Source organism: Gouania willdenowi, chromosome 14, assembly GCF_900634775.1.
Source record: "Gouania willdenowi chromosome 14, fGouWil2.1, whole genome shotgun sequence".
In the NCBI taxonomy this organism is placed as follows: domain Eukaryota; kingdom Metazoa; phylum Chordata; class Actinopteri; order Blenniiformes; family Gobiesocidae; genus Gouania; species Gouania willdenowi.
The window spans coordinates 5357314-5384748 of record NC_041057.1 but is presented as its reverse complement, the minus strand read 5'-3'; the positions used below and the strand labels follow the sequence as shown (position 1 = coordinate 5384748).

Below are 27435 nucleotides of genomic sequence, written 5' to 3'. Positions count from 1 at the left end.
TCGCCACCATAAGGTTGAAGAGGAGAATTACACACAACCATAAGGATATTGAATATATTATTATGCACAGGATGCTGACAAAGTAAAATAAAATGAAATAAAAAACAAAATAAAGGAACTGTTTTTTCTGTAGATGCAAAGAAACTAGAAAAATACTAATTTTGGCAGTGATTACAATGATTTGTCAAAAAACACTTTTCTTAATAAATCTACTTTATCACATTGTAAATCATCAAGATGCATCAGTATTAGTGCATATAATTAAATATGTAGAAAATACGATGAGCATATGTAGTATTTATATAATGGAAATAATTACAAACATGGTAATGAATTGTTATTTATTAGTATGTTATTAGTTTTAGTCCATATTGCCCAGCCCTAAAGTAGTTCTTGTCTGGCACATGACTCCAATAGGGCTGGCCGATATAAATCAAAGTTCAATATATATGGAGTTTTCTATTTTGATGCTATATACTATAACATCTATAACAATATATTTATATTTATAAATACTCGTTTTAGGGGTTTTAGGCGTTTTCGCTACTTCTCAGAACAGCTTGAAAAGCACAGTTAGATGGATATCTGGTTAGTGCATTCTAACCCAGACCTTCCCCTAAACAAGCCACACTACAGAACTCACTCACACATGCTGTCTTTTATTGGAGAATAAGCCAAAAGTGGCACATTTTGTACAGCTGTTTGTTAATAAATGTGCCTGTGTGGTATTATATATCGTATATTGCCATTTAGAGAAAAAATATCGAGCTATGACTTTTGGTCCATATCGCCCACCCAGCTCTACAGTAGTTCCTGTCCGGCGCATGACTCCATCCACTCCATTCAAACTCAAAGTGCGCCCTCCTGGTCCTGCGCAGCGGTTAGTCGGGAGTGTTACATGGAGTGCTGGGCTCAGACTTCACACATTGACAGACATTTGTCAGTCAGACTGAGGTTGGAACTCTCCTGGAAATAATCTGCCCACGCGTTAAGCTGCTTTATCCTCCACCAAACCCCAGAGACGCGCAGAGACGCGCCGCCGCATGTCCAACCAGAGGTCCATCCATCCATCCACACACTGAGAGCTATACTACACACACCTATACATCCTCACTGACTGACAGTCAGACACCAGGACCGAGTGAACCAGGACTTTCCTCGGACACATGAGTGGACCCTGAGAGGAAGGGAAGACAAGTTCATACTGGGAATCTGGCATCCGGGCATGGAACAGACTGGACTGTGGATGATTCTCCTCATAACAACCTGTGTTATTCCAGGTGAGTCCACGCACCAGGGGACTGCTTTTTAAATATCTACTCAAGGTGGAATCAAGATCCACCTTAAGGAAATGCAAGACAAGGCAAATGTATTGGTATGGCGCATTTAATACAAGGCAATCAATGTGCTTCACATGATTAAAAAGTGCAACAAAAATCATTTAACAGTTTAAAAATCAATAAGAACAATAAAACCAGTCGTAAAAACTTTTAATATAGCAGTAAAAACTTTAAATCAACAATATTATGATTCAAAATCTCCCTCTCAGTCTTAAATGAGTGTCCGACCACCAGAATGACGTAATGCACATTTCCCCCTAAAATTAGTCATGAAAATGTGAGAAGAAATCACTGCAAAAGTTAATTCGAGTATTCATATTTACTACTTAAACTATGTATTGGGTGCTGGATCTTGACATGTAATGCACATGTGTCAAACTCATGGCCTGGGAGCCAAATCCAGCCGTTTGGATCATCTGAAAATGACTGCAAAAATGCCCAAATCCACAACAAAAATATAGAAAACAACAGAAAAATACACAAAATCACAGGCTAAAGACACAAAATTACATTAAAAAATACAAAAGGACACAGAAATACACAAAATGCCTCAAAGTAATATACTGAAAATGTTTGTACATCCCATCTAATCTGTTTTTTGTATTCAGGAACTGTTATGCTCTGAGATGGAGACCCCAGGAACAATAGCTACTGCTTTTGCTGTATAGCTGACGGGGAGCTAAATAAATAAAAACAAAACAAAACAAATGAACAAACAAATTAAAAAAGAAAATAAATAACTTAAAGAATAACGGATAACAATTGTAGAAATTGATGCTGCATCAATAAAATATTGCTTTTTAAGTTAAGATATAAACACATTAAACATATGCAATAAATCATTTTTGACTCTTATTAAAAATAGTAACCATAAACCCACTCAACGGGGGACCACATACAGCCCTTAGTTTAATTTTCTGCGGCCCCCACAACAAATCTAAAAAGATAGTAATACCATTAATATGTAGCCTAACATAATACACAAAATAACTCCAAAATGACAGCAAAATGCACTAAATGTCAACAAAAGTACAAAAAGATTACAAAAATACACAAAATGACTCATAAAACACACAAATTGACAAGAGAGACACAAAACAATCACTTAAAACCCACAAATGACAAAAAATATATACACAAAACAACAACAAATACACAAAATGACTCTAAAGACACACAAAATGACAGCAAAATGCACAAAATGTCAACAAAAGTAAACAAAGTAACAGAAAAACATACAAAAATAAACAAAATGACTCATAAAACAGCACATCTATCTCACAGAAGGTCCTGGGTTCAAGTCCTGGGGTAGACTCTTGGGTCTTTTCTGTCTGGAGTTTGCATGTTCTCCCAATGCTTACGTGGGTTTTCTCCTGGTACTCTGGTTTCCTCCCACAATCCAAAAACATTACTGTTAGCTATTTTTGCAATATAGGAGATTACAATATCGCCTATATCAATATATTTTTAGTTGTGTATTAAAGTACTCATTTTAGGAGTCGCTGCTTTTGTTTCTTCTCAGAACAGCATGATAATCATAGTGAGATGGATTTCTGAGTGCGTCCTAACCAGACCATTCCCTCAACAAGTCACACTACAGAACTCACTCACACATGCTGTCCCTTAGCGCAGGGGTTCTCAACCTTGCGGTCGGGAGACACTGCGAGGGGTTCGCCAGATTCCTTCCTTCAAGAAAGAATATTTTTGGAACAATTTCTGTCCAGTTTTGCTTATTTTTACCCTTTTTCTGCAACTACACTAAACTTGCCATATTTTAACGTTGCTTATGATGAGCCATTATTGTCACTTTTAACCTCTTTTTACCATATTTCATGCTTATTTTTGCCAATTTAACCACATTTATATTAGTGCTCATTATTTGCCAGTTTAAACTAATTGTTCAAACTTTTTTCTGCCACTTTTAATCCAATATTGAACCCATTTCACCACCTTTTCTACCATTTTTGGTCACTTTTAACCCATTTCATTTCTGATTAAAACAAGGAATTACATCTTTAAGATGACTATATACTATAGCGCAGATAATAAACTTCCTAGAGAATAGTGGACAACAGAAAACAATCAATGGCTTAAAAATCAATAAGAACTATAAAAACAGCAGTGTAAACACTAAAAGTCATCAGTAAAAACATTAAATCAACAATGATATAATTGAAAATCTCCCTCTCAATCATACGCAGCAGAGAAAGAATGTCTTTAAATTGTATTTCTAAAAGTTCCCATGTGATGCTGCAGCATAACAACTAAAAGCAGCATCACCATGGTTCCTGTGAGCTCTGGGCTCCACTATCTGACCTGTGTCCATAGATCTGAGAGACCTTCTGGGTTCATTCCTGACGAACATCTCACTGATGTATTGTGGACCAAACCCATTCACAGATTTATACACCAGCAGCAGAACTTTAAAGTCTATTCTGAGGCTGACTGGGAGCCAGTGGAAAGACTTTAAAACTGGAGTAATGTGCTCTGACCTCTTTGTTCTGGTTCAGCTGCAGCGTTCTGAACCAGCTGTGGATGTTTGATGAAGAACGTTACAATAGTCCAGTCCGGGGGGGGGGGGGGGGGGGGGGGGTTGCTTACACATGCAAATACAGAGCGATTGTGACAGCATACGGATGCGTTGAGCTGCTGTGATTACTTTCTTTCACTTAGACGTGATGATACCCACCCCCCCTCCCCTTCAGCAGTAATTTTCTCATGTGTGTGTGTTTGTGTGTAATTCATACAGTAGGTGTAACAAAATGACTGCTGCCACAGTCAGACGCTGATATTTTCCCACCTCTGGTCAGAAGTTTAAAAATCCCCTGCAGAGAGAGACAGAAAAGGCTGATTGGACCAGCAGACAGACATGCTCATCGAAAAATTTAACATAATCCACTGACCACAGCTGGAACACACAGACGCTACTGTGCTGAAAATAATCCAACACACACACACACACATATACACAGCTCGTCTGTCCTCTGGCCTTTTTTTTCGTGTGTGTGTGTGTGTCTTTTGAGCAGCATCTCCACAGTTTTGCAAATCTCTTTCTTTTTATTCTTAATCACAGACTTTTTGGCTTCATCTTACCTTTTCATCTCACATCTCCAAACACGGATTCACGACAGTTTTTACATTTTTTTTTATATAATCCTGTGAAGCTTCCCGCTGAAAACCAGCCAAGCCTACTCTCCACATTCTGGCAGGGCCACGAAGATTACAAACACACACAAGCACGAGCATGTGGGTGTGTAATATTCTCATATAAACATGCGCACATGTGCACCCAGAACACAATCAGGAACAATGAGAGATTATTATGATTATGGGAATTTTGTTGTTGTTCTTTTTAATCAGTTAAAAATGAACAGGAGCCCAAATAATTTGATAGAGTGGACGTTAAATAGTTTTTTTTTATACTATCACACCATGTAGATTCATTATTAATATTTTGTTTTAGGTCTACATGGATGAGCTCTTGCAGTATTCTACTAAACATCGAGTATACAAACAATGCAGAGAGCAAAGTGTGCATTTTTTTATTCGCAGCCCCATTAAATTTAACCCTCTTACTTCTTTTATCTGGTTTTCCTTCTGTTTAAAGGGTAAAAACGCACACTTGTGGCGTGTAATCCCAGATCAATCACAGATTTGATGGCTTGAAGATTAAACGGTTAATCTGTCCTCCTCCTCTGCATCAGTTTTTCATTTTCTCATTCGTCAGGAGGTCAGTTGTTGTTTTTCTTCTTTCCTGCTGGAAGCTGCTGCTGACACTTGGTCTGTTCACGCGGATTATTGTGCGGACACTTATTACAGGAACACCAATCAGATCAGTGGGTGTAAGTTACTGGTAAACCCACATCATGACACAGTTTTTCACTCCAGCTTTATATTTAGAGTTAACCAAATCAATCGATTTGTGCAGATTCCCTCAGCAAAAGGAGAAAGCGTGTTGGAGGATGGATGTACTCATTAAAAACACACAAAAAAAGCTTCTAAAAACACAAATCAACAACAAAAATTCTCCAAATGACAGAAAAATACACAAGATGACAACAAGAACACACAAAATGGCAACACGTATACAAAATGATCCTAGACTGGTGATCCTAGACTGAACAACCATATTAAAGAGTTTCCTGCTAATGTTAAAACACTGCAGCCTTTTCAGGAAGTACAGCTACTTCCTGTAAAGTTCAACTTGCGCTCACTCACTGCTAAACAAAAAAGGAAGGAAAAAGCTAAAAATTCTAGCAAGTTCTTGTTGTCTTCTTTTTTTAATAATAGTTTTTTATTCAGACAACTGTTTTTTAGGAAATTTGATTCTGACATGTCTTCTTCAGAGGCATCTGCTGATCGCTTTGATGTTTCCTTGACCTCCACGTAATAATTCCAAAAAGTTATTTTTGAACAATATGTTAAGGTTTCATTTATTCAGACAAAAGTATTTTTTAGGAAATTTACTTTGACCTTTTGCATGTTTCGACTGTCAACTGTCAGTCTTCTTCAGAGGCGTCTGCTGATCGCTTTGATGTTTTCCTTGACTTCCGGGTATTAATTCCAGCAAGTTCTTTTTTTAATACTATGTTATGGTTTCATTTTTTCAGACAACAGTTTATCAGAAAATGTACTTTGATCTGCTCACATGTTTCGACAGTCAACTGTCAGTCTTCTTCAGAGGCGTCTGCTGATCGCTTTGATGTTTTCCTTGACCTCCGTGTATTAATCACAGCAAGTTCTTTTTGTATGAGACGCAAGACCCGATCTTTTGGAGATGGAAAAAGGAAAAAGCTGGTGATGAACCACAATAAGAAAAATGTAAGCTGCTGCGTAAAGCAAAGCCTTTATTGTTAAGATGTAAAAAATCTCCATGTATTTGATGTCATTTTAGGGACAGCTGCAAAGTAGATGTAGGATTTATGATTGTTGTTCTTGACCACAGCACCTGCCACTGCCTTCTGGTATAGCTTCCCTTAAAATGTAAAAAAAAAAAAAAAAAAGGACTGTAGCAATATAATGATGCTGATAGACGATAGAGGATGTCTACTCAGCCTGCAAACGCAACGTCCGGCCACACGCTGCTCTGCTCACGCTGCTTTTTCACGTTGGACATTCAAGCGTGAAACAATATTGCCATTGTTGTGTTACGTTCCCATGGTTGTCTCACACTGCTATTTGTGGATCATTGTAAGGCTGCTGAGGTCATTTCCCATATAGTGTCAACAATGGAAGAATAATGACGGTGGACGTAGCGAATGAGAGGAAATGTGGGCCATTTCAGTGTCTGTGTGAGATTGACGTGGCCTTTTCTGTCTACTCTGGCTTCACCTTAAGTCTCTAATGAGCTCAGGCAAAGAGCTCGCGGGGGGGGGGGGGGGGTGGAAATGGGGGGTTGAGCTGTCAGTGGGAAGAGCATGTGTGTAGTCAGAAGACCAATCACACAAGTAAAAGCTTCCTCACCTCGCTGATGTTAGGCTGGGATCATTGGAATCACAGTGACAGCTTCTGTGGTACTTTGCAGTACCCCACCCACACGGGACTTTGGAAGCAGATGTTGGTATTTGTGGCCAGGGTTGGGGTCAATTGTATTTTTCAATTGCACTTATGTCCTCAATTATCCATGTTCAATTACAACTCAAATGCAATTATGGTGACCAACATTTTTGCCAATTAAAATTAATATTACAATTATTGGCTTCCCCTGAAAGTCAACTAAAAAACATTTACAACTAGAAAAGCACTCGGAGAGCGTAGACCTCTGCCAAGCAGCTCAAGCTCAGCCATATATATATATATATATATATAGAGGGGAAATTTGCATTTCAGTTACATCCCATCCAAGAAATATGAAAAGTCAATCACAGATATAACATGGGAGGACAGGATCGGGAGAACTGTGGGTCGCCGCAAATGCAGCGCCCCGTATCTTAGATGAAAACAGTGGAAAACATGAAGTAAGAAGAAGAGAAAAATGTAAAATGTTCCTAAAGAGAAGTGATAGATAGTAGGGAAAAGTTGATCTTAAATATATCATAATAATTGTTATCTACATCTATCTATAATGCAAGAAAGGTCTGTGTGTGTGTCCGTGGAGCTAATATCTCCCCGACGCAGTGTCTGATCAACCTGAAACTTTGTCAATGGCTTCCAAATACCCAGAGTGTGTGCATCCGTAGTTTTGGAGTAATTTGGTCATCCCAAAACCAATTTAAAACCAATTTAAAATGACCAATCCAAACTGGAACCATGTCAAACATTGTTTTAGAACACTGATGACGTCATCAACAGTGATGTCATCAGAGATACAAATCAGAATGTCATCAGAGTTCCATTGGTGTTCCAAAAGCCCTTGTTCTTTCCTTCCTGCTTTTTCTGCAGCATGAATTTAAATTTTTCATATTATTAAAGAATTATTCCTCAATTTTGACATAAATTGCTCTCCACTTTCTGTAATTGTGATTAGTCTAACGCTGCAATCTCCACCCGTCACAGGAGCATGCACGTAGCCTGTCTAAAACCAACTCACTTATTTGAATGTATTTATATCCTGCTTCGTAGGACAGGGGCTCTCTGATGGAGAATATTTGGTTAGGTAAAGCCCGCTAATTGAGAGATATCCCGGATGCGTTTATCCAGCTTCGTAGTGCAGGCCCCTTGTGTATGTTTCTGTCATTTGGAGTGTTTTTGGAGTCATTTTCCTTGTTTACTTTTGAGGGCTGCTCAAAATTAGACCGAGGGCCATCATCAGTTGCCCATGTTTGGCTTATACCGTTTGAACACCACCACATTAAACTTATTAAGAAAAACATATGGCTCAGGTTGTACCAGCTCATGTGACAATATGGGTTTATTTTATTGATTGAGCTCAGCTTGCAGCTGCTGTGTGTGTGTGTGTGTGTGTGCGTGTGACTCCATACACAGAATAATATCCGATGCTCTCCTCCTAGAGCTGAATCAAAGCCTGTGGCCAAACAAACTCATTAAAGTCCAGAATTACTCCAATCTCTGCTATCATAATCTAAACGATGCTTTTCCCTTGTGGTGCCTTGTGCTGATAAGGATGAACATGGTGAAGGTTAATCTGGGACGTTGTGCATATTTTGGTTTCACAGAGAAGCCTCCCAGTTAAAGAAAGTAAAAATTTTTGTAATTATTTATCTGTTGTTAAACTTGCAGTGAAAGTATTGACTACAAACCAAGGCATTGCTTGTTGGTAATGACATCTCTCAAAGGATGTTTTTTACCTTCCAGTTTTTCATAAGTAAAGGGTTTTTTCTTCTAATTCTTTTATTTATTTCAGCAGTGCAGAAAGATATCAGATAAGAGCTGGGAAAAAACCCTTCTATTGTGAATCAGTGTGGTCAGAATAACACTCGTAATAATGATTTTCTGCACTTAGAAAGTGCAAGTAAAAGTATTATAAAAACCAAAATACTCAAACATTGAAGATACATGAAGACAATACAGCAGCACTCACTCAATGTATAGACATTTAAGTAATGAAAGAGGGTAAGTGATGAATGAAGAACACCTGAGTGGAAACATGAGGTAAGATTTTAGGTCATCCTCAGGTCTCAGAGTGAGGTATCATGTCTCAGCAACGCCTTTAAAGGTCCCATATCGTGCTATTTTTCACCCATCTCCATTTGTTCTAAGAACCCCAAAAACATAGTATTTAAGGTTTATTTTCTCAAACTCGCCTGTTTGCCAGAATTTTAGCCTCTGAAAAGTCACTTTTTGAGCAACTCTCCACAAACAGGCTGATTTGAGGCCTACTTATGCATATTCATGAGTGGGCGTGTCTATGAACGGGACACTGACTTCCTCCTCCCCGCACGGTAACGTAGGGCCAGAGGACGGCCCACCCTCCTCCCACCCACTCCGTAGCGGAGCTCATGCTGCTTTATAAACATGAGACATAGCGTGGCGGCGGGGCGTTCACTGGCACATACATGAATGTAGAAAATACATACATGCACTGTGCGAAGGATGCTGAAATTCTCAGCTTTGTGGGCGTGTCTGTTTACATGTCAATCACGGCAGAGAGCTTCCTGGAGGCGTGGCTTCTCCAGCTCAGTGCCTTGTCAAATTCGTCATCAAAGTGGGAATGCGTCATGAAGTTGTAGCGAGGTGTTTGGGCTCACCCTGTAGTAAGAAAGGAGCAAATCACCCTCTAACTAACGATTGAGGGAATCAATGAAAAAAACACTTTGGGCATGTGTATGAAGCCATAATAGCACTTTTATCATGTTTAAAGCACAGAAAAGAAGATTTAGCGTAACATGGGCCCTTTAAATGACACGGCCTCAGGCTTCAAAGTAAAAGTTGTCAAACTCAACGGCCTGATTCCGTAAAACGTGACATGGCATTTTACTTTGAAGAAACCGAAAGTACACATGAAGTACGTAGAAAAGCCGTTTTTTTCCTTCAATTTTTTCAAAGTTAAGATATATATATATCAAGTCAACGTATAGTTTGATTAATAAGTACATAGTTAAATAAAACCTTGATATATCTTAACCTTTAGAAAAAAATAGAAAACAACACCTTTCAACTCACTCTCGTATCCGAAGCAGCACATATTGATGACGTCATTTGTATTTTCCCGTTTCTACAATACAACGTCATGTCAGAAAACCGAAAAAAATTATTACGCAAATTGTTATTCCCATTGCAGTTATGGCTCTGAATGTGCACTAATCTCACAAAGATTATTGCAATTGTATAAATTAATATTAATGCTCCAAAGTTAAAAATATGAAAATATTTATTTAGTGCTGATATTCCAACAATGCACAATACAAAATAAAAGGCCTATCACTGCTGGAGAAGAGTTCTCTCATTAAAGTTCTTGGTGAGGATCAGCTTTCCTACTGTATTTATTATACAAGCACACAGAGCGTGTGCGTCTTGGAGCGCGGCGTTTGCTTTACAACATCCGGTTGGCTTGTTTTGGTGAAAAGAGTGTTTTGGCGGCCGGAATTTTCTGTATTTTTGTTCTGTAATTCTCTGTTTTGTTGTGTTTTTCCCGGATTTATTGTGTGCATTTATTTTTGCGGCTGCACAAAACTAGGGCACCATGTTGCTGTGTTTGCACTGAGGAAAGTGAGCTCAAAGTCTGCATGTGTGCACAAAGAAATAATGTTGAATCAGCAATCTCTTTTATTTGACATGGTATTTTATCAAAAGTAGAATTATTTCTACATTCCCTGAAGCCAACAAATGAAATATGATTGTGAGTGACACATGTAAACACACGTGATTGGTGTACACTCAGGAAGTGTGGATTTGTTGAAGGGGATCAGTAAGTCAATGGGAACACCAGCCAAACAAATCGTGCTTATTTTTACTCCACTCAGTAGTGGTTCTATCTCAGTTATTGTTGTTGTGCCCTTGGGCAAGGCACTTCACCCATCAAATAGCCTAGTATGAATGGGTATGAATTGCGCATGAATGCTGGTGGTGGTCAGCCATGCTTCTTTCAGTTTGCCCCAGGGCAGATGTGGCTACATTGTAGCTTACCACCACTGGCATGACTGATGTAAATGAATAGTTTCTGTAATGCTCTATGATTTTTTTTAAAGTGCTATATAAATCTAAGCCATTATGATTTATTTGGATCCGAGGGTCACATTATCAACATTCATATCAGTATTGAGAATAAAGGCCAATTTGAGCATTAACACAGGAAAGAACAAAGGGTTTGTGTGTTTTTGTGGTTGTTTTGTATTTTCTTCCTTTCATTTTTGTATATTTTTTGTGTTTTTTGAGTAATTTTGTGTATTTCTGTTGTCATTTTGTGTATTGTTCAAGAAATTTATAATTTTCTGAGTCAGTTTGTGCATTTTTTTGTAGTTTTGTGTGTTATTGGAGTCAATTTGCGTGTTTTTGCTACTATTTTGTGTGTTTTTGTTCCAATTTTATGTATTTTTGGAGTCATTTTGTGCTATTTTGTAGTTTTGTGTGTTATTGGAATCGATTTGTGTGCTTTTGTTGTCATTTTATATATAGTTAATAATGTATATTTTTTCAAGTTATTTTGTGCTTTTTTTTGTAGTTTTGTGTGTTATTGGAGTCATTTTGTGTGTTTTTAAAATAATTTTGCGTATTTCTTTGTAATTTTTTTAGGAAATTGTTAGTTATGTATTTTTTTTGAGTCAGTTGGTGCATTTCTTGTAGTTTTGTGTGTTATTGGAGTCATTTGGTGTGTTTTTGTCACAATTTGGTCTGTTTTTTTTTTTTCTTCCCATTTTGGAGTCAAAGTCGAATTATTTCTACATTCCCTGAAGCCTTCAAATGAAATATGATTGTGAGTGACACATGTAAACACACGTGATTGGTGAACACTCAGGAAGTGTTGTGGTGCTGTGGATTTGTTGAAGGGGATCAGTAAGTCAGTGGGAACACCAGCCAAACAAATCGTGCTTATTTTTACTCTACTTTAATCCGTGACCTTTGACCTCAGCTCACCTCTCACGCTGATAAAATGTATCACCTTTGACAGCTCAGCCCACATTATAAGCTCAGCGTGCTGCGCTGACTGTGAGCAACTCAAAAGGCGCCAGCGTGATACTGCCAGTGTGTGTGTGTGTGTGTGTGTGTGAGATACTGATGCTGATGCTGATGCTGGCTGGTTTGTTTCTCCTCCTGCAGGGACCGATGGACAGACTGTGGAAATGGACAGTGAGAAGTCGGGGTACATCGGCTCAAAAGTGGATCTCCGATGTCGGTTCATCAATAGCTTCCCGCCTGTCAAAATCTCCCAGGTAACTACACCTGAATGTTAAATAACGAGTGCAGATCCAGTCAATAAAAAGGCTTGAAATGAGGCAATGTCCTTCAGGAAGAAAAATAAGTTTCACAAATTGAATTTGTAGAATAGATTCATAAAAATCACAGATTGGCAAATTTGATCACAGTCAGGAACACAAAAACGTGATAGTCTGATCTAAGGGCCACATTATGCAGGGGCGGGTCTAGGAAATCTTGGTTAGGGGGGCACTGCAGGGCCACAGACACGGATTATGGTGGCACCCAAATTTTCAAATAATAAAACAATCACTTAAAATTCCACTTAACAATACTGTTTACCCTAAGTTATATAATTATTTGAAACATTTCCCTTATATATGTTGAAGAAAAAAACATGTTAAACATCTAAAGAAAAAAAATGCATGTGATATGTAGTAAATGCTATAAAATTGTTTATCATATGTATTTATTTTAAAAGCATAACAATAGTTTATCCTGACAAAAAAAATAAATAAATAAATATATATATATATATATAAACAAATTTACAAACTACAATTTCTTTTGTCTTGTGAATCTGGATGGGGTGGCACTTGGGGTGGCCAATAAGATTTTAGGGGTGGCACAAGCCGCCCTGGGCCACCCCTTTGGCCCCGCCCATTTAATCTCACAATCTCAACGCAACCATTGTTATTTTTGTACATTTTTGTTGTCGTTTTGTGTGTTTTTTTCTCTCATTTTGTGCGGTTTTTGCCCATATTTTGTGTGTTTTTTGTCATCATTTTGTGTATTGGTCTCTGGTTATGTGCTGTTATTGTTGTTGTTTGGTATCAGTTAATACATTTTCCTCTCACTTCATATGTTTTTGTTGCTGTTTTATATTCTTGACATCATTTAGTATATTTTTATCTTATTTTATGTGTTTTTGTTGTCGTCTTTTGTGTTTATTTTTAGTCTCATTAAGTTTACTTTTCTTCTAATTTTGTGCATTTTTGTTATAGATGGTGTAGATTTGTCGTCATATTTTGTGTGGTGTCTGGTGTTAACTTGTATATTTTTCTCTAATTTCACATTTATTTGTTGTTGTTTTATATTCTTGATATCATTTAGTATATTTTTCTCAACATTTCTGTCTTTTTATGGTCGTTTTGCATGTTTTTGGTGTCACCAGTTTATTTTTTGAGTCATTTTTAGTATTTACTTTCGGGGGACCGCACAAATTTAGATTGAGGGCCACATATGGCCCCCAACCACATGACAGATCCTCTGATCTTGTGTCTGAAGGTAACCTGGCAGAAACTGGTGAACGGCAGCAAGCAGAATGTTGCTATTGCGAATCCTTCCCTGGGCGTGTCCGTGGCCCCGCCCTACAAGGACCGTGTCATCTTCAAAAATGGAGCAGTGAGGCGTCGAACTCCCAACCTCGAGGACACCACCATCACCTTTTCTGCGCTTGGCCTCACTGATGAGGCCACCTACATCTGTGAATACACCACCTTTCCAGCAGGGAACCGAGAGAACACAGTCAACCTCACCGTGCACGGTAAGGCTCAACTTTTTACTGTCTAGTTTCATCATTCTTTTCATAACAACAGTAACTTTAGTCTTTTACTAAACTCTATGACAGACTTTGGCAGCTCTCAGTCTAACTTTGTGTGGTCCCCAAAGTAAACACACAAAATAACAGAAAAATACACAAATCGAGTCACAAAATGACAGAAAAACAATACCTACAAAAATACTCCATAAACACACAAGACAACTACGAATACATTACTGAAGAATATACAATATGGCAACAAAAATACAAAATCATACAAAAAAATGAGAAAATACACAAAGCAATAAAAATCGCACACGAAACATGACAGAAACTCACAAAATGACAAAAATATCTAAAATTATTGCAAAAACCCACAAAACGAGATCAGAAATACACTAAATGATTACAAAATTGCACATAAAACATCACAAAAACACACAAAATACAGACAGAATTCACAAAATGACAAAGTTACACAAAATAATAAAAAAAAAATAAATCCCACACAAAACTACATCAGAAATACACAAAATGAATACAAAAATGCACACAAAAATAAAAAAATATCACAGAAATAAATGATAAAATACACAAAACGACTAAATTATAGAAAATTATTGCAAAAATCCAGAGTGACAAGAGAAATATAAAAAGAAGGTTCCAAAACCACACACAAAACATGACAAAAATACACAAAATGACAAAATGTCATTTGTGCATCACAAAGATGCACAAATGACAGATAGATGCCACAAAATGATGAAATCACACAAAAAAAACCCACAAAACAACATCAGCAACACACAAAATTATTACCAAAACCACACCCGAAACATGACAAGAACACATAGAATGATTACAAAAACACATAAAACAGCATCATAAATACACAAAATTATTCAAAAACTGCAGGTTTGCTCGTAACAATTTCCTCGAGCTTTCATGTCCTCAAAAGCAGATTTTTATTCCCTCAGTTCGTCCTACGACACAGATGAGTTTGTCAACGCCGACACTGGTGGCTCGCTCTTCTAACATAAAAACTCCTGTGGCCACGTGCACGTCTGCCAACGGAAAACCAGCCGGCACCATCAGGTGAGCAGATGATTGGAGCCTTTCTACCTTTGGAGCGAGGAGCGATTCGCTCCCTGATAATAATATACTGTAACTCACTGATCTGAGCAGGTGGGAGACCAGGGTTCCTGGAGAGGTGACAACACGGGAGGTAAAAAACGCAGACGGGACAGTTACGGTCCAGAGCGACTACATCCTGGTCCCCAGCAAAGAGAGACACAAGGAGACGCTGGCGTGTGTGACGACGTACAATGAGGAGGTTTACACCGACAGCGTCACCCTGGATATACAGTGTAAATAAAGCCTCTCTCATCATCACAAACAGGATTGGGCTCAATTACATTTTTCAATTGCAATTACGTCTTCAATTATCCGTGTTCGATTACAACTCAATTATGATTACAGTGACCGGCATTTTTTCCCAATTACAATTAGAATTGCAGTTGTGATTTTCCCCATGAAAGTCAATTGCAATTATGGTCTGAATGACTTAAAGTTCAATTACAATTTAAAACAATTACCAAGCCTGAAATAACAAACCTAACCTTCCTCTTGTGTTAGCTTTCTGTTAGCATCTCCTATGATAACAGGTTGGTTTTATCTTAAATCAGCTGTAAAATAATATTATATATAATCTTATTTGTTTCTCATCTATTGGATACCTTGTTAGGCTTCCTAATCAATTAAATTATTTTTATTTACTTTGGTGTGTGCATCCAAGCTTTTTAATGTCAGACTGTATACCCCTAGATTTAAATTTTTTTAATAATTTTTTTTAAATGATAAAATTATCCTAAAGAGAACTGACAGGTAGTGGGAAAACTTGATCTGAAACACAATTGAATAATTATTAACTACGTACAGTATGTGTAATCCATTGAACTGTAACATGGTTCCACAGATTTATATTTAATTAAATTGTAAATGACAGTTTTTTTTATAGAATTTCCATGACAATTGCAATTATGATTACAACAGCAACTTATTGTTCCAATTTCAATTACAATTGTAATTACGTCATAATTGAAATGAAATATTACGTGATTACAATTGTAACTGACCCCAACCCTGATCCCAAACATTAGAAACTCAGGTCAAAAACTATGTACTTAGCTTTTTAACTCCACTTTTTGTGTGTGCCAGATGAGCCAGATGTTTCAGTGGGCGGGTATGATGGGAACTGGTACCTGAACCGAGAGAATGTCCAGCTAAACTGTCAGGCTGATGCCAACCCAGCCGTGTCTCTGTATCAGTGGAGGCTGTGAGTACACCTGCTGCCCCTCAGGGGGGGGCGTCACTGATCAGCATGTGTTTGATGATGACAGGCATTTTGGAAGTTTCCAGATGAAAACACACACAACCTGACAGCTTTCCCAGCATGCTCCTGCACCCGTCTCTTCTTTTCCCTTTCCTACATCCAACTTTACTTTTTGTGTATTTTTGTTGTCATTTTCTACATTGTTAGTAATGTATGTTATTGGAGTCAGTTGGTTCATTTGATTGTAGTTTTGTGTGTTTTTGGAGTAATGTTGCGTGTTTTTGTTACTATTTTGTGTGTTTATGATAGAATTTTGTGGATTTTTTGAGTCATTTTATGCTTTTTTTTTTTTGGTAATTTGTGTTTTTGAAGAAATGTTTTTGATACCTTTTCTGTGGGTTTTTAAAGTCATTTTTTCCTTCTTTTTTCTAATTTTGTGTTATTGAAGTCATTTTGTGTGTTTTTGCTACTATTTTGTGTGTTTTTGGAATCATTTTGTGCTTTTTTTGGGTAATTTTGTGTGTTATTGAAGTCATTTTGCATGTTTTTGTTACTATTTTGTGTGTTTTTGATAACATTTTGTGTGTTTTTGGAGTCATTTTTTCCTTCTTTTTTCTAATTTTGTGTGTTATTGTTACTATAGTGTGTGTTTTTGTTACTATCTTGTGTGTTTTTCCAGTCATTTCGTATATTTTGTTGTAATTTTGTATATTGTTCAATATGGTATGCTTTTGGAGTCATTTTATGCTTTTTTTTATAATTTGGTGTGGTATTGGAGTAATTTTCTGTGTTTTTGTAACAATTTTTCTGTGTTTTTGGACTCATTTTGTGCCTTTTTTGTAGTTTTGTGTGTTTTTGGAGTCATTTTGTGTATTTTGTTGTAATTTTGTATATTGCTCAGTGAAGTATGTTTTTTGAAGTAATTTTGTGTATTTTTAATGTAATTTTGTGTGTTGGAGTCATTTTGTGTATTTCGTTGTTTTTGTCTATTTCTTTTTCATGTTGTGTGTTTTTGTTGTCTTAATGTCTGTTTTTCGGGATTTATTTTGTGCATTTTCTTTTGCGGCTGCACAAAATGGGGGCACCAGTTTGCTGTGTTTACACTGATGTTGGAGCTACACTGAGGGAAAGTGAGCTCAAAGTTTACATGTGTGCACAATGCAATAATGTTGAATGACTAAAGAAGTCTTTGTTTGGCCCGTGCAGGATTAACGGCTCCCTGCCGAGCAACGCGGAGATCCGAGACAACGTGCTTCTGTTTAAAGGCCCGGTCACGTATGACCTGCAGGGAACGTATGTGTGTGATGCAACAAACAGCATCGGAACCCAATCAGAGTCCGTGGAGGTCAGCATTATCGGTATGTGAGCACGGACATTCAATGGTACTAGTTTCATATTTTCCTTTGAATGGTTCGATATCGATTCATAACATCCTTAAATCAATCATTTCATGTAATTTCTATTGTGTGTAATGCAATCATTTCTTAATGTGAACATTAATATTATAATATTACTGCTATGATAATGATGATGGATATACAGTATATTAATGTATTTTGAGGGAAAAACACCCCCAAAACAATAAATCTTATGTTTTAAAAAATAAATGGTTTTTTTTTCTGATGCAATGGTTGTTTTATTTTTTATGTTACTCGTGAAAAACTAATAAACAACAAATTATTATAAGACACAGAGGCAAACTACAATACAATGACCTCATGTAAATATTAATGAGTGGTGAAATAAGCCAAAGTTGGGGTCCTAAATAAAAATGAAGAAGTTGAATAAAGAAAAATAGTTTCATATCCCAAGAAAGAGTCATCTTTATACTGTACAATAAAAGAGAAATCTGATTTTTTTTTACATTCCCACATGCAGTTATGGGCCAATAAAATGGTAAAAATAATGTTTTTTTCAGATTTCAAGACACTATCACCCAAGAACCAAAGCATATGTGATTAATCATTAGTCTATGTTCATAGCTCTAAGCTGAACAAATTACATTGCATATGTAGAGTTTTTTACTGAAGACCCAAACATGTTCCAGACCCCAAACCCTGACAAACTTTGAGCTGTATTATTATACCACAAACTGACACCCCCCCCCCCCTCACTAAATTGTCCATATCTCAAAAAGTATTAATCCAATCAAACTAATGATGTACAGCATGTCTATTGAATAATCATGGAATCAATACCCAGCTCTATTACTATTACTATTATATCTGCAAATTGCATGAAGCATTAAAGATTTAAAGATTTGTTATTGGTATTTTATTTCTTTATTCAGTTGTTGATTTATTACTTTTTTTTTTTTAAACAGTTTTTTATTGTTAATTTTATATTAATCTGTGTTTATTTTGGTTCTACAGAAAAGCCTCTACCGCAGATCGCCACCGGTGATGTCATCAGTGTCGTCGCCTTATTATTGGCTGCTGGAGTGCTCATGGGCATCACCATCACTGTCCTAGTGCTAAAAATAAGAAGTCAAAAAAGCAACTCTTCGTATGTACCTACGCTCTACCTTTTCTCTTTTACACGTGTTGTTTTATATTCTTATCATGTGGTTTTTCCTCATCACTAGAGGTAATTCTCCGTCCAGCAAAATGGCCCCGCCCACGAGGAAAAGGCCGGCCGATGATATTCAGGTAAGGAACCTATAGAACATTTCCCAAAATGTGCAGTAAACAACCACATTTCAGTGATGTACAGTGGAAAAACATGATTAACAACGTATAAAACTCAATATTGTGATGAAAGAAGCATTCCTGCATTGACTTTAATGAATAAATGAATTTACAATTCATGTCTGCATTTAGAATAATAACCAATCTGGGCATTAACACAGGAAGGTATTTACAGTATTTGTGTGTTTTTCTATCATTTTGTTCATGTTGTTTTGTTGATGTTTTTCATTTATTTTGTATATTTTTGTTGTTATTTTGTACTTTTTGGAGTGATATCACATATTTTTATTATAGTTTTGTGTGTTTTTGTTGTTGTTTTGTTGATGTTTTTTGTGTTTTTTGTTTATTTACTATATTTGTATTGTTGTTTTGTAGTTTTAGGAGTCATATCGCATATTGTTATTGTAGTTTTGTATATTTTGTTATTTCTATATTTTTCACCATTTTGTTATCATTGATTTTGTGTTTTTTGGAGTGGTTTTGTTTTCATTTTGTATATTTTCAGTTATATATTTATACTCATTTTGTTTTGTTTTTGGAGTCATTTATGTGTGTTTTTCTGTCATTTGTACATAGTTTTGTATATTTGTTGTAGTTTTTGGAGTCCTGTTGCATGTTTTTAATGTTGTTTTGTATATTTTTTCTGTCATTCTGAATATTTTTGTTGTTTTGTGTGTTTTAAGTTATTTGTACTTGTACTTTTTTAGAAGTTTTTGTGTATCTTTGTAGTTGTTTTGTGCTTTTTGTTGTTGTCTCGTTTGTTTTTGTAGGTTTTTTTTTTTTTGTCGTTTCTATATTTTTTGTCATTTTTGGTTTTTTGAAGTAATTTTGTGTATTCATGTTGTCTTTTTTGTGTGTTTTTCTGTGATTTTTGTGTGTAGTTTGGAGTCATTTTGTATAGTTTTGCTTTTTGGTGTTTTTTTGTGCATTATTCTGTCTTTATTTGTGTTTTTGGAGTCACAGCGCACATTTTTGCTGTTGCTTTGTGTGTTTTAAGTCCTTCCGTTTTTTTTAAAGTAGTTTTTGTATATCTTTGTAGTTGTTTTGTTTTTTTTTTGGAGGTTTTTTTTTTTTTGCTTATTTTTGTTGTCATTTTGCACGTTAACTCTGGGGGGTACACAAAATTAGGACAAGGGTGTCTGTCTGAATGGCTTGTGAGTTTCATTTCAATCAAAAGTCATGCTTATATCATGCCTACTCAGTCCAGAGGAAGGCTCTAATCAGTCCATGCAAACCAGTAGCTTGTTGGAGGATTAATGTTTTTTTTTTTTTTTTTTTTTTTTTTTAACAATGTCAGCGCCTTTAGGCCTTTTCCAGCAGTTTGACCACAAATAAATGCTGTTATTAAAAAAAAATCCCTAAGGAGACGAATTTAATACATCTCATGCAATAGAAGGTTATTATAGGTAGTTTTTTTTGTCTGTCCTGCATTACTTTTCAACCACAAATCCATTAAGTTGCATAATTTACCCGTGAAGCAGGAATCTTACTAAAGGGCAGCTGCCATTGTGTGTTTGAATGGAATAGAAAGGCTTTTGTGTAAACCTCAGCCTACTGGACTGTTGGCTTTTATGTTAAGACAGACTAATGGACCGGTGTGTTCAAAGAGCTAAAAAAGCCAATGACGAATCAGCTGACATATGACCTCACATGCCTTTCAGTGATATTGAATTAAAAAAAAAAGGCTCCAAAAATAATCAAATTACTTTAGGGAAGAAAAGTCCATTATGTTAAATCGCAAAAATGTAAAAGCTCTCATTCAGAAGATATATAATAATTGTCATTATTTTGGAATTGAAATTATTATTTTTCTTTATTGTTTTTTTTTGTTGTTGTTGTTGTTGATGGATTAGTTTCTGACATTTGAGAAAACTTCAGTGTGGCAGCTTTAGTTTTGGAGATAAAATGATAAATTCAGTTTAAATTCCACATTTGTGTTTGCTATTTGACAAAAAAAAAAAAAAAACAATTAGTCTTTGGTCATTTATTTTTCTAATTCTATAAATTATTTATTATTTATGCTTAAGCTGTCAAGGAGACATTGGCAACTGGTGGCCCGGGGTCCACATGTTGCCCTTAGTCTACTTTTGTTTGGTCCCCAACATAAACGTACCAAATGACACTAATACACAAACAAACTGCAAAAATACACAAAATTATTCCTAAAACTCCATTAAATTACATAAGAAAAGCAAAATACACAAAAAGTGACTATGAACATAAAAAAAATATACAAAACAACATACACAAAATACACAAAATTCCTTCAAATAAACATACAATAACTACCAGAACAAAGGAACAGAAATACACAAAAAAAGCCTTTGTTCGTTCCTGTGTTAAGGCTCAGATTGGTCATCATTCTAAATGCTGACATGAATGAATTATATAAATCATATTTTTGTGGCTCCCGCTGGTGAAAACACTTGCCTTTGTCTGGTTTAAAGAAATTATTCTCACCTGAGTCACAACCTGAAGGCTTTTTAATTATGCAGCAAAGTGATATTCCTTCATACTTCCAAAGGTTTTATTTGAACCATTTACTTTACTCATTTGCTGTTATGGTGCTGCAAATTAAACATTTTACGTATTTATTTATTTATATATTTTTTTAATTGTTCTTTTCACTATGAAATATGCAGTCTGGATCCGATCTGGATGAAATTTGGATAATTGAGTAAAACCCAACTGAACTGAGTCAAATTTCATAAAAATCTGTCAATTACAAACCAATATTATGAATTTTTGAAAATTTCACCAATAATTAAAGCAGTGGTTCCCAACCCTTTTTTGGGTCGTGACCCCATTTTGATATCACAAATTTCTGGTGACCCCAGAGACTTTTTTTAAAATCACTTTTTGATCACGATTTTGATTTTTATTCTGTATTTCTTTAACTAGATTCATATTTTGAGGAAGTGAGAGTATAGAATACAGTTGTTAGAGATTGTGTGATGGTGAAAATAAAATTATAATCTAAAAAAACTATGAAAAAAAATATGATTTACATTTTTTATCATTTACTAGATATTTCAGACGACCCTATTTTAATTCACAGCGACCCTCATATGGGGTCACGACCCCAAGGTTGAAAAACACTGGTGTAAGGTCTATTTTTGGTTAATAAGCTGTGAAAGTACTTTTGACGTAATCTCACGCTGGTGAGAATATGACGTCTTTGGTGAAGTTTAATGCATTTGTTCCTGCTCATAAATCAGATCTAAAGTTCTTTCTCTTTTCTTGAAGCATTCAGCGCGGTTCTATGAGGAACTTCCCAACACGGCCGACTACGTGAGCTACAGACTGGCCTGTAACAAGGAGGACTACCCAGAGCCGTACTCCCCCCCCATCCCCATCCAGCCCCCGCTGTCCTTCCTGCCCCAGCACCCCTACCCCTCCCCTCAGCAATCATCAGCCACCACCACCACCAGCAGCACCATCAGCTCTAAAAACACCTTCTCTCCCACTACTCACACCACGGCTATCTTTAAGTACCCGTCTGTGCCGGGTCTGTCCTCCCCTCCACCTCCGGGGGGGGTGCCGTACACGTTTCCCAAAGAGCAATACGTGTGAGACTTTTCTGAACCAACATGAACATTAAAACGCAGGCTGCACTTCCTCACGGTAACTCTGCAGCTTCTGGAAGAATCTGGAATTCCAAAGACAATGAGCAGCTCGTGGACTCAAGTCCATCTTTGAACCATGTTCTCTTTTCTCGTGTCCTGTCGTGATGTCTGCTTTGTGGAAATGAAAGGCACATTTGTCAAACTTAAGGTCCGGGGGCCAAGTTCAGCCTGCAGGAAGATTTTGTTCAAAGACAGCAAAAACAAGAGTTTTTGGAAATTATCATATAAATTGTAGATAAAATATGAGCTATATATATATATATATACATATATATATATATATATATAAATAATATTAAATCGCAATATTTTTTTTAAAAACCTGGAAAGTTCTCGCAAATTGTCCCACAGAATTCTGACAAATTACATCGCAAATTTCGAGGAACAAATTTGTTGCCAAGTCAAGGATTGCTTAACATTCAGGATTTTGTTTAAATTTGTGCTTTTTCCTTTTCAAAAACATGGATTTTTCTGGTCAAACTGGGTTGTATGTGGCCCTTAAACTAAAATGAGCTTGACACCTCTGTTTTAGGATGTCAAACTCATTCAGGGGCCAATTACGGATCAGTTTAAAATGATTGTGTTCTAGTTCTCAATATCAGTTCAATTCACTTCAAAAAATATTGATTTTGCAACCAATTTTTGTGTAATTTAGAGGAATTTGTGGAATTGGTTGTAAGAAATTGCAAGATTTGTGTAAAAATTAAGTTATTCTAAACAATGTTCAAAGTTCAAACAAATTAATGTAATATAAACAGTAAAAGGCCCTAAAATTATTGTTGAGTAGGTGAATTATAACTAAATTATTTGGTAATTTACACAATAATTCATGTTTTCTCTGTCATTTTTCATTTTTACTTTCTCCTTTGGGCCACATTGGATTCTCTAAAGGCCAGATTTGGCCCCCGGGCCTTGAGTTTGACACGTGGGTTAGAGGATTGTGAATCGAATTGCATTGGAGAAAAAAAATGTAAATTGTATTGGATTACATCTGACTCAATGGGATTATCTCAATGTGGTTGACTCCTTCCTTTTCTCCTCTTGGGCATTTTCTGTTTTTATTATTTTTTTAAAAAGACAAACTTTAAAAAGTTTATCTTCATCTCTGATGCCAACTCTTGTTATCCTGTGTTTGTTGACACTAAAGATAGAGTGAAGCAGCTGTTCCACAGGCTTTTTTACTGTGAAACAGCAGATGTTACTTCTTGGTCCAGTTTTGATGTAATTCTTCTACCGTCCTTGTATTTTGTATCAAATTATCATTTTTGTAAAGAAACGAAAGCTTTTTATTTGTTGAAGATGTTTTATGGACTGTGATGTTTCTATTTGTGGTCTTTGTGGTCTAGTATTCATTGACACTGGTTGTTGGATGAACTTTGCATTTTTAGCAGTTAAATAAAAACCATTGTGAAAAAACAATGGGTTTGTGTGTTTCTGTTATTGTTTTGTGTTTTTGTCATTTTTGTTGTTGTATTGTGTTGTATCTTTTTGTGCACTTCTGGAGTAATCTTGCCTATTTATGTTTGATGTTTTGTATATTTTTCTGTCATTCTGTATGTTTTTAGTGTGTATTTGGAGTCATTTTGTTGTTGTTTTGTACATTTTTCTTTCAGCAGTATCTTTTGTTGTTTTTTGTTTTTGATATCATTTTTCTTGTCATTTTGTAAATGTTTCTGTCATTCTGTATTTTATTTTGCTTTTTGTGTTTTTGGAGTAATTTTTGATGTCGTTTTGTATTTTTTTTTTTTTGGAATTCTGTATATTTTTTGTTGTTTTGTGTGTTTTTAGAGACATTTCTCTTGTCTTTTTGTATATTTTTCTGTCATTCTGTATGTTTTGTTGTTGTTTTGTGTGTTTCATAGAGTCAATTCTGTTGTTTCTAATATTTTTCTGTCATTCTGTATTTTTTGTGTGCTGTTGGTGTCATTTCTGATGTTGTTTAGTGTACTTTTCTGTCATTCTGTAATTTTTTCTTGTTTTGTGTGTTTCTAAAATCATTTTGTTGTCATTTTTGTTGTCGCTTTGTATATTTTCCAGTTATTTATCTTGTGTGTTTTTAGAGTAGTTTATGTTCTCCTTTTTGTGTGTTTTCCTGTAATTTTGTATGTTTTTGGAGTCATTTTGGTCATTTATCTCACAAAATACCACAGTGGGAACACAAGCCGCCTGCATCCTGAGAGCGATCACAAACCACAACATGCTCACAGAAGATCATGTAAAGTAAGATATTACTCACAATGTATATGTACATTAAATTATTCAATATATCAATAATAACACACAATTCTACAACGTCTCTACACTGAATGGACACAATATATATATATATATATATAGCCTGGATTCATGCCGACTTAAACAAACTTATGTAAGACTGTGAATAATACATTACTTCCAACACAAAGAGTACTCATCTCACCAAAGATCAGGATATAAATCTACCATGTCCACCTCTATGTGGACTTTATAGAGGCTCAAGCTTTACCTTTTGAGGCTATAGCTAACTTTCACTGAGTCCAGACTTCTGCCCTATTTCCATCTGCATGTTTCCATGACACAATGACTGCTCACACTGAAAAGTGTTGCATGATATTGAGTCACCAGCAGGATTTTAGAGCAGCCTGTGGCCCTTTAGCATTGCAGCTTGTTGCACTGGATCTGCTCTTCTTTGGCTGAATATTAAACGGCTTTACTTCTGGATTTCTCCTAATAAACTATATTCATTCATGAAAATAGGTAGTGGTAATATTCTCTCAACCGGGGAGTTTTAATTTGACAGATTGACACAGAGGTAAGAACAGCTTTCTCCATATTCTCTTTTCTAGGTTTTTCTGCCTTCTTTTCTGTTCTTTTGTCTATGACACACGTGTCAAACTCAAGACCCGGGGGACCAAATCCGGCCCCCTAGAGCATCCGATTGGGCCCGTAGGAGAAAGTTAAAAATGACAAGAGAAAACATGAATTATTGTGTAAATTACCAAATAATCCAGTTGTAAATATCTCAAATTCACCTACTCCACAATATTTTTTAGGGGCTTGCATTTTTCCTTTGTTTATATCACATAAATACAGTGATTTTAAATTGCAAATTGTCTCAATTTTTCCACAAATCTTGCAATTTCTCACACACAATTCCACAAAATTCCTTTAAATTACAGAAAAACTGTTTGCAAAATCAAACATGTTTGAAGTGAATTGAACTTATTTCTGAATCCAAGTACCCCCCTTTGTTCAACTACACATTTTAAAGAATCTCATTTTGTAAATAGGTGGAAAGGAACAGTATTTTTTTTTTGGATCGTGACTCCATTTTGATATCTGGAATTTCTGGCGACCCCAAAGATATATTTTTTTTCTAGAATTAGTTTTTGATTATGTTTGAGCTCAGATACTTATATTGAGTTTTTTTTTTTTTTTTTTTTACAGCATATGGTGCCTGAATATATTTATTTCTATAGGTTTTTATCACTTCCAGTGACTTTATTTGTTCATTTTCCACTCTCTCTCTCTCTCTCTCTCTAGTACCCCTGTAGTGCCATTGCGTACCCCCATTTGAGAAAAACTGCTTTAGAGTATCCAATTAGGATTGCAGGAGAAAGTAATAAAGTCAAAAAAATTATGAATCATTGTGTAAATTACCAACGTATTCAGTTGTAAATGTCTCAGCTAGATATCTCTAAAATAATACACATATTCAACAAAACCTATGGCAATCAATTTTAATCTTAAATTATTAAAAGAACTCTCAATTTCTCCCAAATCCTTCCATTTACTTCAAGTTATTACACAGAATTTCCCTAAATTACATATAAATGGGTCACAAAATCAAATAAATTGAAAGTGAAGATCCTGCTGGGACTGATTCCCGTCACTTAACGATTTGATATTAACAGTGCCATACATATTTTATAATGTATTTATATGTGGAAGTGCAAGCACAATAATGATTAAATTAGTAACTAAAGAAATGAGATGATAATGGTTTTTATTGTATTTTACAGCTGATTTAGGACCCTTACATGTCTTCTCTTTGTTGCTGAGTAAAAGAAACTGATCTCTGTCCTACTACATTCATTCATGACACACGTCTCACATTACATACGCACATCTCCACTTAACCATCCTTCCTCCCCTTTCTTACGTCTCACCGTGTGAAGAAACCATCAGTCACATACTGGGGACCAGCCCTGGCATTCTCTATCCAGACCAGCCCACTACATTATCATTGACACCATGTAAAAGCTGTTATTAAGGCAGTGATGCTCAACATGTGGCTCTTTATGTCTTAATTTAAGTATTATTATTAAAAACTTTTTAACCCCTTTTTTATTTATTTCCTTTGGCCATTTTGCCCCTTTTCAAATTGTTTTGACACTTTTTTCAGACTTTAGCAACTTTTTGCTCATAAAATGATATTTTTCCAATTTGTTGTTAATTTTTGCAAGTTATTTTTGACACTTTGTCTTTTCTTAAAAAAAAATTTGGCCACTTTTCATCCAAATAAGCTAACCTTTGCCCAAAAAATAACACTTGTTTCCTTTTTTCCCCTACATTTTGTCTCTTTTTGTTCCACATTTTTGCCCTTTTTCACTATTGTTTGCCACATTTGCTAATTTAAGCTACACTTTGACATGACATACCACCTGTTTCCTCTTTTTTTTGCCCACTTTAGTCACTTTTCACTATTTTCTTGCCACATTTTTGCTGGTTTTGGACGATTTTTTGCCACCGGTTACCATTTATGCCTCCATGGTGTTTACCAATAGGGCTGAGCAGAAAGCCTAGATATGCACAATCTTGTTTACCTGAGCTTGACATGGTTGAATGTTAGTTTGAAAATCTTTTTTAATCCTAATCCAATCAGTAAAGTCCACTCCGGCCTTTCAATCTTTGAGTGACCTTTAAAATTAGAATCGTGAATCTTTGGGATAGAAATGTCCGCACAGAATTAACTTGAACTTCTATTGTTCAAACAACACGTGCAACCACTTCCTAATATATTGTTTGTGGGAAACATTTGATATTTTTAATCTTGAAAATACACAAAACAAAGACAAAGAAAGATGTGGCAACCCTTTAATCTTTCCTAATCTCTTTGTTTTCGATGCACTTTTGCGGTTGAGTCGTGAACCCAAAGCCTTTTATGTGACACTTT

The 27435-nt window shown here is 35.8% G+C and overlaps 1 protein-coding gene across 1 annotated transcript; it reads left to right on the top strand.

Moving 5' to 3' along the window:
- Nucleotides 1-883: 883 nt before the first annotated feature.
- On the top strand, nucleotides 884-22429 carry nectin1a (nectin cell adhesion molecule 1a). The gene is made up of 10 exons (XM_028467082.1): nucleotides 884-1280; nucleotides 11997-12109; nucleotides 13380-13638; nucleotides 14613-14730; nucleotides 14821-15002; nucleotides 15853-15970; nucleotides 17174-17325; nucleotides 18340-18472; nucleotides 18552-18615; nucleotides 21901-22429. Exons 1-10 carry the CDS (start codon nucleotides 1226-1228, stop codon nucleotides 22225-22227), a joined length of 1521 nt encoding a protein of 506 aa, XP_028322883.1. The 5' UTR covers nucleotides 884-1225; the 3' UTR covers nucleotides 22228-22429.
- The last annotated feature ends 5006 nt before the right edge of the window (nucleotides 22430-27435 follow it).

Bases quoted from the DNA above. Each gene is read 5' to 3' on its own strand.
- nectin1a (XM_028467082.1), top strand. From the start codon at position 1,226: ATGGAACAGACTGGACTGTGGATGATTCTCCTCATAACAACCTGTGTT. The intron at 17,326-18,339 runs GTATGTGAGCAC...TTGGTTCTACAG, and splicing joins CGTGGAGGTCAGCATTATCG to AAAAGCCTCTACCGCAGATC. The intron at 18,616-21,900 runs GTAAGGAACCTA...CTTTTCTTGAAG, and splicing joins GGCCGGCCGATGATATTCAG to CATTCAGCGCGGTTCTATGA.